The sequence below is a fragment of the Ctenopharyngodon idella genome, chromosome 20, assembly GCF_019924925.1.
Source record: "Ctenopharyngodon idella isolate HZGC_01 chromosome 20, HZGC01, whole genome shotgun sequence".
In the NCBI taxonomy this organism is placed as follows: Eukaryota; Metazoa; Chordata; class Actinopteri; order Cypriniformes; family Xenocyprididae; genus Ctenopharyngodon; species Ctenopharyngodon idella.
In genome coordinates, this window is record NC_067239.1 from 6,062,454 (window position 1) to 6,081,651 (window position 19,198).

At 37.8% G+C, this 19,198-nt stretch overlaps 1 protein-coding gene across 2 annotated transcripts; it reads right to left on the minus strand.

Annotated features, from left to right (window-relative positions):
- Positions 1-2,314: 2,314 nt before the first annotated feature.
- gtf2a1 (general transcription factor IIA, 1) lies at positions 2,315-16,875 on the minus strand. 2 transcript variants are annotated; one of them, XM_051875068.1, is made up of 10 exons: positions 16,626-16,875; positions 13,901-14,002; positions 13,659-13,815; positions 13,500-13,564; positions 11,250-11,325; positions 9,355-9,488; positions 6,528-6,629; positions 6,169-6,426; positions 5,997-6,086; positions 2,315-3,933 (listed from the first exon to the last, which is right to left on the minus strand). In XM_051875068.1, the coding sequence occupies exons 1-10, from the start codon at positions 16,653-16,655 to the stop codon at positions 3,826-3,828; spliced, it is 1,122 nt and encodes a 373-aa protein (XP_051731028.1). In that variant the 5' UTR covers positions 16,656-16,875; the 3' UTR covers positions 2,315-3,825. The 2 variants fall into 2 exon arrangements, with proteins under 2 accessions (XP_051731028.1, XP_051731027.1); XM_051875067.1 differs by having other exon boundaries at positions 13,500-13,585.
- Between the last annotated feature and the right edge of the window lie 2,323 nt (positions 16,876-19,198).

Here is a 19,198-nt window from a genome sequence, read left to right on the forward strand (position 1 = left end):
AATTAAAGTGCAACCTCAGCATCTACTCTACTGGTATAATGAAACTTCACGTCCACTGAACAATTCGTGAACAAATCTGAATGAATCTTTTTGGGGAATGGATTTAAAAGATTTGAGTCACTGAGGAATCAAAATCCCCAATATTAGTTAACAGCCCATGTCCTTAAATTTTAGGAGACCACTACCACTAACTGCAACTATCTGGTCTAGCAGTTAACATTATTGTTTTGGTCAAATGTACATTAAATCCCAATATTACCAATGCAGTATAATCCTAAATAACATATTTTACTATTGTCTTTCTTCCACTGCTTGAATCATCCGATTCCTCCATTACATAACCACTGTGTTATATGTGTATTCAATAATGTACACTAGGATTGGACTGTAAAACACACAGCACTATACATGTGAATAACCTGCCAGGGTGTCAAAGGACACTGAAGAGCTCTAAAGTGGGTGTAGATAGTGATAAATATAAGAGCTCAGGGCTACTTTCACAAACACACCATAACATACCTATTTTAAAGAGAGTGGGAGACAATATAATCTGCTGATGTTCTTGTAGGCGTAAAATTCATATGAAACTGAGGTATCAACACAGCTGTCCTCTCCATTAGACACCTAATGGAGTGTGTGTGAAGATTGATGAGGCATATAAACCCAGATGGTGAATATACATAGACTTGAGTGGCATCGTGACCTCAGAGAAAGGGAATGGATGGGATGAAGGAAGTTATAGGTATAAGGACATGGATCATGATTTAAAATTCGAGGGAAAAGCCACAGACAAAGTGATGGAGGAAAGAGGACCCATGGGAGAGTGAGAGACGTGTGCTGATATGGTGCTCAATCAACCTGGGTAGACCTGCAGTGGAAAAGTGCTGATTCAGGAGAAGGGAGGTGTGGACCTGGAATGGAGGGTTTTTTTTTTTTTAAACTGCAGTTGTAGCATTTATGTGGAAGAGGTTAATGTAGGTATGAGAAGACAAAATGAAAAAGGAGAAAACAAACTTTTCATTTAGTGTTACTTCCTCAATGGTTTGTTCTTACTTGTAAAATAAAGACTTTTAACCCACATTTCACTCCACCAGTCATCATCAATATTGCTGCAGTTTGCAAAGCAGTCTTAATCCATAGTTAGAATTAGACATTAATAACAATTTTTACATATAACTACTTTTATAGGGAATATCACCACCTAGTGGATCATTGTAGTAAAGCACGATATGCATTCAGGCAGATGATCTGCTGCAAAGAAAGCTTAATTCAGCTCAACTACAGACAATGAAAATCAAGCTTCATTCCTTGACATTTTTAACAAGACTTTTGGTATTTTAAAATCCAACTGATTCATAACTCTTCAAGAATTTTTTTTTTTTTTTTTTTTTTTAAATGAACAATTTTCACTAAGTACACACTCAACTGATCAAAAGTGACAGTAAAGATGTGTTACAAAAGATTTCCATTTCAAATAAATGCTCTTTTGAAGAATTCTGGTTTCCATAAAAATACTAAGCATCACAACGGTTTTCAACACTGAAATGTTTCTTGAGCATCAAATCAGCATATTAGAATGATTTCTGAAGGATCATGCGACACTGAAGACTGGAGTAATGATGCTGAAGTAATACAAGACGACGGTAAACTACCTCGTGTCTTAAAGTACATAACATTACGTTCATTATTATTGTGAACAACTTCGAGCTTGTACCTGACTGCTGCAGATTCATTTCTGTGTTGATACTGTTGACATGGAAACAATTCCGAGTCTGACTGAACAGCTCCGGTTAGAATGTCACGGGTTTCCATCTCTTAATTACGCTAGTTATGGTGTGAACGCAGCAAAAGCTCGTTTTGATTTGGCAGGAACTGTAAAATGTGGCTGCTGTTTGTTTGCGGTGCTCCGCGACTGACGTCTGTCTACATAAACTCTGCATAGCATGAAACGTGCTGATGACGTATGATGTCTGCGCGAACAGGGTGCGCGAGGGTATGTAAAAACATATGTTGACACAGGCAGGTAGGACATAGCATTTCATTCGGACTGAATATAAAAATTGGGTGAACATTTTATGGTACTACGCCTTCCACAGACGATATACGTTTATAAAAATACATTTAGATTGTTTAACAGTGATTACCATCAGGATATGAGACTTTCAACCAGTATAACAAAAACGTTTCTGTAGAGAACTGCCTATTGCACCTTTATAATAGGAGTAGTTCATGATAGGTCTTCAGTAAAAAGTTTGAGGCAGCACTGATCAGCAGGAGACAAGTTGCGAAAAAACAAACATTGCTCAACAAAGAGTCAATTTTAATAGTGCTTTAATAAAGTTCAGCAAAGGCAAAAATAATAAAACTCATGGTTCAACAAAACACTAAATATCTCTACTAACATAACACAACCTTCATAGAGATGAGAATCAGAGACAGAGCAGTTTGATTGGTAAAACAGTATATGAATGTACATACAAGATCCCTCACATGACCCAGACAGTAGTTCTGAAATATTATTTACTTACCATTAGAAACGCAAAGCGAAATGTACAGTTTGTAGGATTTGTTAAAGGCTCTCCCCCTTTAGACAAAAGACCTGATATCTAAAATAAATCTGAAAGGCACAAATAAGGAGCGCAAAGAACTACATACACTAAAATAAAATAAAAAAAAGCCCCAAACTAGTCCAAACCATTTCTTCGAACAATCTTAGCATGAACAAAACATGTCAATACTTTTAACTGCTGAACATATGGACACAGACCACCACAATCTGTCATTTCTCAGACTGTATGAGGGCATTGCTTAAAAAGTCAGACTAAATATTATGAAACAAAATATGGAGGGACAAAAAAAAAAAAAAAAAGTTCCACAATGCACAGAATCAGATTGAAATCCTCCTCAGCAGAGAATGGGCTGAAAGGAGCACTTCTTTCATTAAGAGCACAGTTCGGTTTCATCCCCCAAAATATGATGCTGCCTGAGCTTCAGGAATAAATACGAACTACTAGAAATGTGTAAAATAAGCCTGACCGCAAGTAAAGTAGGAAGGGTGGCCTGACCGAGCACTTCATTGACACCAAACGCAGTAATTGCACACAAACACACGCGGAACGACGCAAGCTCCGTGATGCACTGCCCAAAAACATGCATCATACTGACAGAGCAGATCTTTAGCCAGAGTACAGAGTTAGAAAAATCCATGACAGACATACAAACACGTGAACAATTTAGTGACAACGTTACACTTAACTCGCCTGTTTTCATTGGTATCTCTGCTGTTAAACATACAAAGGTCTAAAAACATAGCAAATATGAAAGGAACTTATTGGAACACAGTTCTTGGTTGCTTGTTTTAGTGTTTGTATAAGGTGGTGATGAAACAGTCCTCGTGTTGGACGATTCGCTTTACACAGGATTCAGATGGCTGATCTAGCTACAGAAATCACCAACAAACACATACGGTTGCAGTAAAAAGGCCATCTTAACACACCAGAGTCAACTTAAGTTAGCGCCAGGCGCTAAAATTGGCTCCCTGCGCCTAATATATTTTCATACATCTGAGGGGCAAGAATATTATTCTAAATGAGAAGTTACAGACTCCTGTGAAACTCTACAGGTAAAAGGGCCATCTTAAAAGGAGGGGGAGGGGAAAATCTCTTGGATGGCACACATTATTTTGTGCAGATATCACTCAAACAGCACAGTAGCATTGGGACGTTACTCTTCAGCCCCCGAAGTGGGAATCCCCTGAAACGTACAGTTTCAGGTCTCGATGTGTCTTGCCTTATGAGTAGACAGTTTTGTGTTTTGTTCCTCTCTTTACCACTCTGCATCTCCAATGGCTTTGGAGAACACGTAATCCCGCCCGTTCAGATTCATTATCCCGTCTTTCAGGTGAAATTTCCATTTGTTCTTGCTTCTGTGAATCTGAAGCAAAAGATATTGTATGAATTTTGATTAAAAAAAAAAAAAAAAAAAAAAAAGATTTTTGCATTAAATGCCCAAGGGTGTAATGTCAGTGACTATTATAAGTTTATTTATTGGTAATTTAATAAAGAAAGTTTCCTATGCAGTGTCAATTTCAAAATCATGCTATTCTTTTTGCATTAAATTTCTAGGCATGTAATATGCCAATGACTAATAAATTACCAATAAATATACTATATTGACAAAGTTCTAATCAACTTTTTCCCTAAGCAATGTCTAATTTCACTTGTAAAGTCATGTTGCCAAAAAGAGATTTTTCGATACGTAATCATCCCAAAATATCTGAAATAATTCCAGTACTCCTTTTCTGCAGTACTGTTTCATCATACTCTCGTTCTTTCTTCTCTCTGGTGGCAAGTTGACAGTTTGATACACACCCGCCTCCGGTCACTCACTCATCTCATACGCACTGGTTGAATAGTGTTGGTGTTACAGGTCATGAATTTCTGTGCAGTGTTGCGGCTATCACGCATAATTTTACTTATTCCCACAGATTTCGTGCTCACCATATGATATACAAGTCTATATAAGTGGTGTGCACAAATCTGCCTCTCAAACGGCTCACGAGTACCGAATTAAGTTCTTTTTCACAGCTCATTGCTACATTTAAGAGATTGCAACAAAATTACTCAAATTATTGCGATAAAAATATCTAAAAATGGCAGTTTTCCCTGTTGTAATCGAAAAAAACCGTATTGAGTTCTTGACAAGCAAAACAATGGCGGACTACAGGACTGTGTTTGTGTTGCTCAAGCTACTGAGTTTATTAACGCTTCTCCAGCAAAGTGTAGGTATACTGCACCACTACGACCAGCGGAGATGCATTATTTACCTTTATCTTGATTGTTTGTAATCACTGCTCTATATAAGAACGCATAGGCATGTAGTGTTTCTTTGCAAAGTGACATAGTCAACTACAAGACCAACATGCATAAAGCATTTTTAGTCATTTTCACAGATCCGTGTGAACGGGGATCGTATTGACCAAGGTTATTATAGTTTTGCATTTTTAAATTAGTTTATTTTTATTATCGTTTTCAATTTTGCTATAAATTTCAGTTTTAGTTCGTTTCATTAACGGTTTTGTTAGTTTTGGTTTAGTTTTTATATTGTAAACATTTATATTTATATTTTTTTTTTTATATAGAATATTTTTTTTTAATATATTTTTATTTAGCAGAATTAACAGAAGACTTCCAGTGTAGACCAAAGCAAGACATTTAATGTAAGTTTAATGTTTGCACAGTTTACAGTTAACTACTGTGCATACATCTTAAAAATAAAATAATGGTTTGAGATTGAACAAAGAACCAAATAAATACAAAAGTATAAATGTAAAGATTATGAAAAATTCATTCATATTAAAGATGAAGCCTTGTTAAACATGCCTAGTTTACTTTTTTTCAGCTGTACAGTGTAGCAGTGAGACCACTGGTACGTCAAAAAAAAAAAAAACCCACACCAGTTCAAGTCATATACAGCAACACTTCATTATTGTCAAATAATGAAGTGTGCGTGTGCGTTCGCGCATGTCCAGGTATTTCCTACGTTGTGGGGAAATGTCTTCACATTGATAATATTATCAGTAAATGTTTTGTAAAAACAGACAAGCCGCTTAGAACTAGCGATGTGTACTACATTACGGTCCTTCATTGACTGTCACAGGACAGCGTTTAATCTCCCAGCCCACTGCCTCAGCTAACATCACGTGCATGAAGCGCCATCTACAGGTATTTCCCTAAACAGCCAAAGGTCATATTTTCCACCACAGTATAAGAGCTTAATCATTTATGATAATTATTTTATTTCAGTTAGTTTTTCAGTAACCGTTTAGTTTATTTATTATGAAATTTTATTTCAGTTTTAGACAAAAAAAAAAAAAAAAAAAAAAATCCATTTATTTTTACCCTTCATAAATCCTATTTATTTTCTGGAGTCTTTCCTCCTGGTTTTAACATGTAAATTAGCAAAAGAGGTAACAGAAGTTACCTACAAATACTCACCTTGTCATATTGGCAAACCACCACGTTCTCTGTGTCAAACAGCTCCTGGTCCTCCTCATCACTGACGTCATCACCACTGTTTAGCGGCTCCTAAATTAAAGACAGAGCACGTTTTGGTTCTGATTCTAGACCAGTCTTGATTTTTTTAAAAACAATTGTGTCCAGCACGTACCTCCTCCACTTGGCCATCCTCGCCACCATCTTTCTCTTTGTCTTCGTCCTCATCCTCATCATACTCGTCCTCCTCCTCTTCATCCTCTTCTGAGGACGTGTCTCCTGCTCCGTCCACCTGGAGCATCATGGGAGGTTGCTGCGAGGCCTGCTGCTGCTGTGTCTGTTGTTGGGGTGGCTGTGCTTGAGGCTGAGGTTGAGCCTGCACCTGCGCAGTTCCCTGTCCCTGCTGCACCGTCATAGCTGCTGCCTGCATGACCTAAAGACACGCAAGACTTCTCAATACACGCTGCCGCATACATTCATCAATATCATCCCAGAGGCATGTAGTTTACGCTTGAGGTCAGAGTTTGTGCAGACCTGAGTGTTCTGCTGTACTTTATTTCCTGTGAGAACAATCTGCTGTGGCTGGATGATGACTCCGGTCTGCTGAGAAAGGCCTCCTTGAAGAGGAGTCAACACCTGCATAGAGAGAGACAGACCGACATTAGGCGTGTTTGAGTTGAACTATAGAGCTCCGGAGGTTGACGTCACGCAATCTAAACTCCACCATTTTGGCAGGCCATCAGGAGAGCGCTAGAGCGGCTGTAGCATTGGTATTGATAGTGGTCAAAATCATTTAAAACCAGACATGTTTAGACCTTACAAAACCTTACTATTTCAACATGGTGGACAGCTGCTGTGCGCCAGAATGCCAGAACAAGCGGGGGAAAGCAAAGGGGAAATCATTTTATCATATTCCTAAGGATCCTGATAGACGACTGAAATGGTTCACTGCAATAAAACGTGCTAACCAACACAACAACAAAAAAACAGATGGTTATATTTGTATTTTTTGTCTTTCATCTCAGTGTTCCTGTAAGTGTTGTATAAGGGTTTTTATGTTTAATAGTAACCCTAAAATAATATGAAAGTTTAAAATGTGTTAAATAACTGGGCTAATAGGCTATATTTTCAGTATAACGTAACATTATTCCACAGGTCACAATTGTGGTCGAACATAAAACAATTTTCCACACACATTTCCATAAAATTTTCAAAAAATAATTATTGATTATTTCAAGGGGCAACTAATGACACCTCATTTGGATATTTTCATGTCTGGGAAAAATGTGAGATTAAACAGGTTAAAGATATGACATTTATGATGTCTACTGTACTCACAGTGATATAGCGATGCTGGCTACCTACAAACAAGGACAGCTAGGGCCGATTACGTTACCTAACAACACAGTTGACTTACTGAAGCAGGTTTTAGCCAGCAGACTCCAAAGTTGAATATTCATCACAAAATTAGACTGTTCATTTGTACCCATCCCGGTTTTTGTAGGCTTTTAAAGAGTCTTCGGAGTAGGACGAGGGAAAGTTGATGAGGTAGTTGTACATATCAGGATACTGCAGGTCAGAAAAGCTATCGTTCCTTTATCGATACACCTTAAAAGCACCCCGGGCGCATTATAGGGATCTTTTAAGTTTAATCCATAATGTTTTGCTATGTACATGTCTATTTTTTTTTTTTTTTTTTTTTTTTTTAATTAAAGTGCGCAGTGAACTCTGTTGCCTTGAAACTGATGCTGGCGCCATTAATTTCATATTCGCTCCTGGCTGTCCCTGGCTGTCCCTGCCTGCCAGCATGGTGGAGTAAACAGAATGGGTCACGTGACTGCCGGAGCTCTATACTAGGCTTCCACCGACTGGCGAGATCTGCCAGTTGTAATCAGGGAGGACTTGAAAACAGATATGAAGTTGGACACTCGCAAGGTGTTTGCGAACTTTATTAAATATAAAGTGGATTAGATGAAATATTTGTCAAATACACTGAGATTTCAGAGGTTTTCATGAAGAAAAACACTTATTCAATACTTTATGTACTACTTAATACAGAGCCATGTGTACTAGAATAAAAGTTCAACATAAGCCTGTACTATTTAAATGCCAATAAAGTGGGTCTAGATTTTTTTTTTTATGTTTTTTTTTTTTTTGATAAACATGACAATATAACATTAAAGGGATAGTACACCCAAAAATAAAAATTAGCCCATGATTTACTTACCCTCAAGCCATCCTAGGTGTATGACACCTCAGAGATTTTTGTAAGAAAAATATCCATATTTACAACTTAAACTATAATAACCAGCTTTCGGCAAACATCCTTACATTATTTGACAAAGCGTAACCTCTGACGTGACACATGATGTATTTACGAACACGGAAGCGCAGAAGATAGAGCACAACCCCGGTCATGAATTAGAAGTCTAAAATGAGGATTTTTAAATGGAAATGTTAGGATTTGTTGCCCAGCCCTATTTGTTTGAACCGCGAGAGGAGTCTACTCTCACCTACTCCTACGTCATGCATCAGAGGTTACGCTTCCGCTGTAAGTCGATTTGCATTCGGATGTTTGTCGGAAACTGGTTATTATGAAGTTTTAAATATGGATATTCCATTTTTTCCCCCCCATTTAAAAAGTTTGTTATCAGGGTTATTATATCTTATGGTGTTAAATGTTTATTGAATTATTTTGTGATGTGAGTAATATGGCGTTTTGTATTTGTGCGCATGACAGTCAAACTTTTATATATTAGTATTTACATCAGTTTGTGGAAAAGTTACTTGTGGTGAACTGAGTCAATGTGGCGCTCTATTTACTTTACTAGGATATTGGCTGTTTATTAGTACTTCTAAAGCACATATTCTACATCCCTTAATCCTACCCAACCTCAACTTAACTACCTTACTAACTATCAATAAGCAGTAATTAGGAGTTTGAAGCAAAAGTATTTGTTAACAGTTAGTTAATACTGAGAATTGGACCCTAAACTAGAGTGTGACCTCTTTTTCTATAAATTTCATGTATTTTTACAATGTACAACACTGTTCATAAACCACTGACACTGCAACAGCTTAACCTGCTCTACTTCCATCAGTTCTCTTCCTGTGAAATGTCCTTCATCACTTCTAATTTGTTATTTAAACAAGCAAGAGAGCTGACAGGTATCTTGCATTGGCTAGCTATCATAAGGACCTCTACTGACACAGTGAAACAAATCACACACATCACATGTGCAGACAGCGTCACAACATACCCTGCAGGATCCAGTGACTGAACTAGAACAAATGAGTCACTGTTGGCACACTGAACAGGGGCACTGAAAGTTGAGTGTTATGTGAGGTATGAAGCACAGACCTGCTGTATGACGGGGGCCTGCACACCTCCAGGCTGCATCTGTGGCAGGACCTGCTGCTGCAACACCATCTGCTGCTGAGGCTGAATGATGTATTGAGCTCCGTTGGCAGCTCTGACCACCTGCAGGATCTGACCTGGACAGCCAACAGAGAGACTTTATTTAGGGCTTTAAAACTTGATGCACTTAAAGTCAGCATGAAACGGACATTGCGAAAGAGGAAGAAAAAAAAAAAAAAAAATCTATTGAAAGTGACTGGATCGTAAAATGTGGGCACTGCAAACGAAATGGATGTTTATTTCATGTATGCGACAGGTTGCTGAAGGGGAGTTAAACTCGTCAGGCAGCTTGTCAACTTTTTTCCCCAGTGGTCACACTGGTTTAATCAGAAGAGATTACGACGAGGACACATTTTCTTGAACTCAATTTGAAGTCAACTTGAAGTCAATTTAGATTTCATGGTGACTAAATGTTTAAAGGCCCCCTGTGGTCACTAATTTTATCCCTTAAAACTCATCTTTGATGACCAAACTGACATAATTCAGCCATATATATGTTTTAACCAGAAACTGATTCAGAAGAAGTGAAAGAGTGAATTATACAGGCTCGTATACAAGTCAATGTATCAGAATGGTCGTGGGTTTTATGTATCGCTCTCTACAACGTCCGACACATAACGGTAATTAATATGATTAGCCTTATGCTTGACTACTTTATCAAACAGCTAATGTTACACAAATGTTGTTCCCGTTCGCCATCTCGGAGTCAGACAGCTGCCTTCTAACAATCAGTATCCTTAGAAAAGCTTTAAACAACTTTGAACATCAGTGGAGAAAGGCATTTAATCATAACATCGTAATCATATACATAATTCACTCACTATATTGTTAAATGTACCGATTTTTCATATCAACCGAAAAATATACCGGGATAACCTGGCTTCCCTTAAGAACCCCTTCTCACAGCATAGTTAATGATTAGCTAAAGCCCACCTGCCCAATGACGTGATTGGTTGCAATTTAGTTTGTGACGAAGAGAACAAGGGCGAAACCATGTTTCTGAGTGTCTTTAGTAAACTGCAGATTTAAGGAGAAAATACTCAGCGGTGACTGATGAATTTGCACATGGTTTGTCTTAAAGCATATAAAAAAAAAACCCCACATAGACATAAACATTAAAAACTTGATTTTCGCCACAGGCATTGTTAATGCATTCATTCAATGACACTGCGTAAAATGAAAGGTAGCATTTTATTCATCTTTGTTAATGTTAGTTAGTAAAAATATCATTGATTAATTGTTCGTTCATGTTAAACAGTGCATTAATGTTAAATACAACTAAATTTTTTAATAATGTACAAGTAAACACTGAAATGAACATTTATAGCATTTAGAGTTAAAATATTGTTCATTGTTAATGTTAACTAATGTTAGATGAAACCTTATTGTAAGGAGTTACCAAAACATTATATATAGCAGAGACATTTTATACTTGATAATTGGAGCACTGCATGTCACACGTAAAAAAACTATATATGCTAATAAACTAATGATTCTGACACTGTTACTCAAAAACAACTTGGTTTAAATAATGTAACATTTTTTAAATCAATTGATACCTCTAACAATAAACCAACACGTCCCCATACAGCAGTAGTGCTCAACCTTTCAGAGGCCTCACACATTTCTTTTACAGAAATTAGGAGCACCCATAGATTAAAATAATTATAATTAAGATACATTGTAGAATTCCAGAAGTTTGATGTGTTATAGTTTGTTTACTTTTATTTTAAAAGATTTTAAGTCACCTTGAGGCCTTCTTGGAAGTTTTCTGAGGCCTCTGGCCTGGGTTGAGAACCACTGCCTTACAGGACACATGTCAGAGTGTAATGTCTTACCCTGAGGCGTGATAAGTTGCTGAATTGGTGCTACACCTGCGGGTAAAGCCAAAGTCGCTGCTGTGGCTGCGGCACTCTAGTGGAACAGGAGATTGAAACAAGAGTTGAATCCACAGAGGACACAAACATACATTAATGATCAGGTAGAGCTGGAGCGTGTGAGAGAGAGAGAACAATATCCTTGCAGGAATTTGCAGTGTAATCTAATTTGAAGTCCCCAGCTCTGTCTAAACCATTTTCCAGGAAGACTCCTCCCATCTGCTCTCCTGCTGACATTAATGCTGATCCCTAAAGGGTTGTTTATATATACAGGCAACTACAGTGACAAAACCACTAAAGTCATTCATTTTCAATGGGACTTGCAGATTTCCGGATTTGAGTAACAGGTGACTGGACATGCTCAGCTTTGTGACAAAGTCACAAAAAGCTTAACATTATGCAAGTAAAGCAGTGATGCAGCTATCTCTAACCTAAGCCAATAGAAACACTGGAGCTCACAAAATTTGCTGAGCATATGAACTCTGAACTACAACCCTTAAACAATTAAGTCAACACAGTGCAACAGTGGCCACCCACGTTTTCAGTGGCCTTGGCTCCACAAGTATGAACTGTTACACTTGTGTGTTGCGACATTACTGTGGGATCCAATGTAGTAGTCACCGCATCTTTTATTTTCAGTCTCTCTGAAAAGCCTGCATTGAACTGCGTCTTGTTTGAAAACAAATCCGCAGTCAAATGAAGCAAACAAACAAACAAACAGTGTCTTACTGATGCCACTTACATTATTGTGTGTGCTTAAGATGTTTTCTTTCTACAGGTTATCTTAAGTTTTAATTAGATTTAGTATAACATTAACACTTTATAATCTTTTTTTTTTTATTTCAAGAAGAAAACAAACCAATGTATAGTTGACATTTGAGGCGTAATGCTATAGAAAAGGAACAAAAGTTTTTTCAGCTTGTTTATTTTGATAGAACAATATGGCATGCAGTCGTTTCAAACAATGGCATAAAGCTATTCAAAACATCAATGCAAATTGTGATAATCGTAATTAATAATCGCAATTACAATTTCAAGGGAATAACCAACAATTATGATTTTTGTCATAATCGTGAAGCCCTACTTTCTTCTTTCAGAAGAACACAATGAGTTATATAAAAAAAATATCCGGGCTGTTCCAAGCTTTATAATGGTAATGAATGGGGCTTACGATTTTGAAGCCCAAAAAAGTGCATCCATCCATCATAAAAGTAATCCATTTGGCTCCAGGGGGTTAATAAAGGCCTTCTGAAGCGAGTTGATTTGTTTTTTTGGGTTTTTTTTTTTTTTTTTAAGAAAAATACCCATATTTACATCTTTATAAACTATGATAACCAGCTTCCGGCAAACATCCAAACGCAACTTGACTTACGGCGAAAGCGTAACCTCTGATGCGACGGATATTTTTTAATATAACTCCGACTGTGTTCATCTGTAAGAAGATAGTCATATATACCTATGATGGCTTGAGGGTGAGTAAATCATGGGATAATGTTCATTTTTGGGTGAACTAACCCTTTAAATGTTAGAATCCCAAGGATGGCAATGCTGTGATTTTTCCACAACTTGGCACTGTTGGCACTGTCTATCAGTTCTGTTACTGGAGTAATCCTGTGTTTTCTTCTTTCTCATATTTACTACTGCATAACGTGTGAATCAGTGGTCGGGGCTAAAGAGGCAATGATGTAGAAGTAGACATTGATCTTCTGCAGAGGCGGGCTTTTGTCGCACTATGATGTCAATCTGGCAAAATCAAAAATGAGTAATTTGGGGAGCTTGGTTTCAATAAAAGCTGTTTTGGGATTTTTTTTTTTTTTTTTTTTTTTTTTAGTACAATGACCTCTTATTTGTCTTGTATGTCATCAAAAATTTGATTTCTTAATTCATGACCCCTTTAATGAGGGAAAGAACTACAATCCCATGAAGTATTAGGGAGACTAACTCTTACTCTCATTCACATTGCTTTATGGGAGTGGTGGGCTTTGGAGATTTCTTTGCAGAATCATGGGTAACTTTGGTATTCACAAGGAATTCCATTGTTAAACACTGATTATTCAAAAAATGAGTTAAAATAATGCTGATGGCTTCAACAAAAGCATATACCATAAATCAATTTCCTAAGGGAGTAAATGACTGGAACCCAACTGTTGCACTCTATTTTTCATTATTCCAAACACAACACGAAAGTGAAGCACTGAAACATGGCCTTACCATTCCTGTTGCAGTCATGTGCTGGAGAATCTTAGGATCCTGAACAATGACCTGCTGCTGAGGAGCTGAGAAACCACAGAAAGACACTTATAATTAACAGAATATTTACTGGTTCTTATTTAATTCCAGAAAACAAGAGCACGTCAGACCGGGCCTCACCCTGCTGCGCTGGAGGCAGAAGGACTTGCTGTGGTTGGGATTGCGCCTGCGTCTGCTGAGCTTGTTGGGCCTGCTGCTGTTGAGCTTGAAGAACCTGCTGCTCCTCTGTATGAAAGCCTTCCACTGCCTTGGACTGCATCAGCTTACTCTCCCACAGCTGCTCAGTAAGCAAGATGCAGGTTTAAATCAACCATCGATCTGGCCAGCATGTTAAAGATTCATCATAATGCCAAACATCTTACCGTTTTAAGCTCCATCAGGACCTGCTCATCCACTCCCTCATCGAGGAAAAGCTCCCGGACTTCATTGATGACATCCTCCATTACAGATCTATACAGTTTAGGCTACAATGCAAGCAAACAAAATGTAATCCCTTCTTACTACTATATTTATATAAAAAAAAAATATATTATGAATGCATGTTTTTAAATGAAGTGGTTGAACTGTATACAAACTATTTGTTTACAAACCGAACTGAATCAGTTTCGTAATGAGCTGAGAATCAATGATTGAGCTGATTTGCAGTGAACTGAGCGTTTGACAGAAGAGGCAAAAAGTTTAATAATAGCAGAAGTGTTTATAAAAAAAAAAAAAAAAAAAACGCACTGGTAATGTTTTCAACGTTGTTATACAACAGCTTTATCAACAAACATGTAAGGGAAAGCCATTTTTCAGCCAAATCCTAAACTGATTTTTATATTGACTGTAAATGTTTATAATAAATATAATTCTATTTAAATATTTATTGTGTATATAAGGTTCTAAAGTGCTTTGTTTTTAAAGGGTCAGTTCACCCAAAAATGAAATTTCTGTCATTAATTACTCATCCTCATGTCGTTCCACACCGTAAGACCTTCGTTCATCTTCAGAGCACAAATTAAGTTATTTTTGATGAAACCCAAGGTTTTTTTTTTTTTATCCCCCATAGATAGCAACATAATTACAGTCATTGAAGGTCCCAAAAGTAGTAAAGACATGGTTAAAATAGTCAACGTGACTACAGTGGTTCAACCTTAATGTTATGAAGCAACGAGAATAATTTTACGACTTTAACAATTTGAACTGTTGTCATACGCAGTTGACGTAGTGAACGCAGTTCAGCGCTTCCATGTTTACATCCAAACACCAGCTCAGTATTGGCCGACGCGGTTCACGTGAGTAGCACGACGCATGCGTTTGATGCTGACGCAGGAGCCGGCCAATAACGAGTAGGTGTTCGGATGTAAACACTTAAGCCTGCACTGCGTTCACTACGTCAACTTTTTGCGCACAAAAAGTATTCTCGTCGCTTCATAACATTAAGGTTGAACCACTGTAGTCACGTTGACTATTTTAACCATGTCTTTACTACCTTTCTGGACCTCAAAAGGTGCAATGACGTTGCTGCCTATGAGTGGTTCAGAAAGCTCTCAGATTTCATCAAAAATATCTGATGAACGAAGGTCTTACAGGTTTGGAACGACATGAGGGTGAGTAATTAATGACAGAAATTTCATTTTTGGGTGAACTAACCCTTTAATGAGCTAAATAATGGATGCAACAAACTGAACTGAGACACAAAATTAAAAAACATCCAAAACGACAAGAAAACCAAAACGTAAAAGAAAGTAATAAACGGTAATATGTGTCCACACATGTGGCTTTATTTGGCAGTTTGTATTAGAGTCTAACAATCCACTTCAGGAACACAGAAAATGACGTAATTACGTAAAAAGCGCCGAATTGTTTCTCAATCGGTTCTTTAAAAAAAAAAAAAAAAAAAAAGAACCAACCCGCGGACATCAGTCCGACTTCCCAGTCAACATTTGGTAACTGGACCTGAGTCTAAGCACTATAAATAGACACACTGGGATCTGCTAACGTGTGCATTACGGCTGCTCGCGATCTGAAGGCGATACATCCGCTTTAAATAGCGCGTGCACCACTTCGACCACGGTCAACTGCACACGACGAAACTGAAATGAAACAAGTGTCAAAAACACATGCACTTCCGGCAGCAGTCAATCAAGCAAACGTCTTTCTCTGCACAGAAACCACCATCGCCATGGCGCCACTAATACGTTTTTGCTAAGACGGAAAAACAGCAGCAGGCTCGCGGTCTGTGCCGTGTCCTGTCCGTGGCGCGCGGCCCGTCGGCTCACTATTTAAAGCGCAGTCTGGTGTTTATATGCAGAGCCGGTGACGTAGCGCCGAGTAGCACCTTCCCATCCCGGGCAGTCTATATTAGAGCGCCGGTATGGCTGTATAAAACCAGGCGCCTGAAAGAAGGAGGGTCAGAGGCGGAGAGAGACGCAGACAGAGAAGGGCGACGGTAGCCATGATGAAACAGCATTTGCCTGCATTGAGGATTCCGTGAACGTGTTTTATTGTGATAATCGGGTCATATTTGGGCTCTTATACATGGGATTCGGTAATATGGGGGAACTGTAGAACTCGTTAAAATAAAATTGTGATGTAGGAAGGTTTTCGTTCTAACACGCAGGACAAACAAACACCACAATTCTGCCCTCACTTGATATATATAATATAGATTGTTTAATTTCGGATGCATTTGTCGGGTTTAAATGGTGCTTTAGCAACAAACTAATATAGAGTTAACATTACACGAAAATGCGAGCCAACATATTTTATTTTCCGCATCAAACACAGCTTTTTACACGGCCGAGGCCAAATGTAATAAAGTCCGTGTTAGTTTAACAGAAATGCGTTCTCAAACACATACTAAAGCTTACTGCAATGGATCAGAGCAACTGTATTTTCTCCAGCAGATCCAGCCCTGTACCTCTCTATCAGCAAACACTCACACACTTCCCTACAAAGAGCTCAAATGGATCAGATTTGATGTGTCTAATATGTTTTATTATTGTAAATGCCAAGTGTGGGTTTGGTTAAAGCGCACTGCGTCTAACTACAATGCTTGGACACGTGTGTGATTTCGAGTATGAGTGCCGTTTGTCTGATCCTTACCACTTGGTTCGAGTTAGCCGAGCTCGCCATTATGAGCGCAGTGAGGGGAAAAACACACCGCAAATATCAAGCAAGAACGCCAAAAATCATTTAAAAAAGCACGGAAACATCTAAAACGCTTAAAAAGTTGCCGGTTAAAGATTTTGGAAATAAAAACACAGCCGTTTACGGTCTTATTCACAGTCCCAGGGCTGCTGCTCCCCAGCCGTCCGTCTTCTCCAGTCCTCCGCCTTTATATACGGAGCTACGCGAGACACAGGGCAGGGTCAAGCGGGCACTGTGCGAAATATCGCGAGATTTCAACGAGTTACCGCAAATACGACACGGTTAGTCAATATGGAGGCTTTACCAAAATCAGCCAATGGAGTCACTTAGTTTATCAACATAAAAAAGACTGTTAACGATTGTTGATTACTAAGCGTTTCTTGTTTATTATTATTGAGATCAAGTTTCTTAGCATCTTTATGTATTAGCCCTTCTGTAGGCCCGTATAATATTATAAAGATTAAATATTTATGCTTTTATAAATGATTCAAACTTTCGGCCAATGCTTTGTCAAAACAACATCAATATTTGCCAAACTTTCTAGTTATACTTATATGGGCGGTATAGCGATATATTATTTATATAAATGAGGCAATATACCGTTTATATCGATATACAGTAGTTTGATACTGGCGCAAATGCAGTTACAAGAATGTTAGAATGTAATGTAATTTTCCCTTCTTTTTTGCACATATATCCTATACTGTAGCATAGACTACATGGTTACATTCACTATATTTATTTTAATAGCCTTTAATATGAACATTGTTTATAGGACAACATTGGGCAGGATGTGAAATAAGATATTTTTGTAAAAAAAAAAAAAAAACAAAAAAAAAAACAAATAGAAAAATGTAGAAAATAGATATATCGTATATCGCCATTCAGCCAAAACAACAACAACAACAACAACGAGACATATTATTTTTTTGGCCATATCGCCCAGCCACAGCAAGGTATGGAGAAATGTAGGCTATGTATGGCCTTTAATTTATTGGAAAATACAAGCCTAATGGACTTACCATTTTCACCACACGAGGGCAGTGTGTACCACTCCATAAGAAACCACTGGTTTATATCTAAGATTCATTTTAAACATTCCAATGTTCTAGATTCTCAAAACCTTTAAATAATTAGGAATAGCAAAACTAACAGTGTCAGCGCTTTTGGATATACGTATTTCAAGAAATTTAAATAAAGGAATTGAGGACTTTTACTGCCTCTATAAGTTGTGCAGATCGTGCCAGAGAGAGGATTGTCGACATTCAGATCTTTTTGTCTTTGAACAGACGAGCTAAGGCTGCCTGCTCAAAAGTAAGTGTAAAGACATTATGCTGATTAAAAGTCAGATTATGCCATCTTTGACCCACCCAGCCCTTAGTATCAAAGGCAGTTTATTTATGCAACTGTAACTGCTGTGTAAATTCATGTATTCCACCTCTGAGCAGCATTAAACTCTGTTTAAATTCACGTAAATGCAACAGCTTTACAGTTTGGCTTTAGGAGATAAATAGAGCCATAGAATACATGTTTGCCAGTGGTAAAAACATGGAGTATCAATATCTTTAAGTGTAGGGTTAGTTCACCCAAAAATGAAATTTCTGTCATTAAGTACTCACCCTCATGTCGTTCCGCACCCGTAAGACATTCGTTCATCTTCGGAACACAAATTAAGATATTTTTGATGAAATCCGAGAGGTTTTTTTATCCCGCATATAAAGCAACATAATTACCGTCATTCAAGGTCCAGAAAAGTATTAAAGACATCATTAAAATAGTCCATGTGACTACAGTGGTTCAACCTTAATGTTATGAAGCAATGAGAATACTTTTTGTGCGCAAAAACAAAACAAAAATAATGAATTTATTCAACAATTTCTTTTCTACCCTGTACGCAGGTGACGCAGTGAACACAGTTCAGAACTTCAGTGTTTATGTCTGAACTGAAGGGGTGGATTCTGGAATCCACTGCCGCTTCAATATATATCTTTTAAGTTATTAACCAACATGTATCTTTCTGTTAAATTATTTGAATGACTTCTTCAACGTATGTTAAAGCATTTCTTTTCCTTTTCAAACACTAGAAAATAATTTTGAATATTGTCTGTACCTCTCACTGAGAGAAAAGAACATGTTATCAGTATGTTGTGGGAAAGTTTCCTGCTCAGAGAAGAGCTTAGATCAACTTCAACCTTGAAGAAGCTGTGAATCATGTGTATCTGTGTATGTGCGCTAAGTGTTCTGTGCAGGTCCTTTGTACTGGTGGACAATTGGCACTCTGCTTGAGACCAGCAGACGCCATGTCATGACCCCAAAAGGACATCCAGTAACTAAATCCAGAGTCCCCTCGTCAGCATCGTGACAAACGGAGATATGCTTCTGACTATCTGTCCATGTGTGGAAGATTACCAAATTTGTCTATTTTTCTTAGCCAATCAGAATCATTCAATCTGAAGTAATGACGTAGTTAGTTGACTCTGTTAGAGTATAATTGTTGTGGAAATGTGAATGTACGCAGAGCGGCCTAC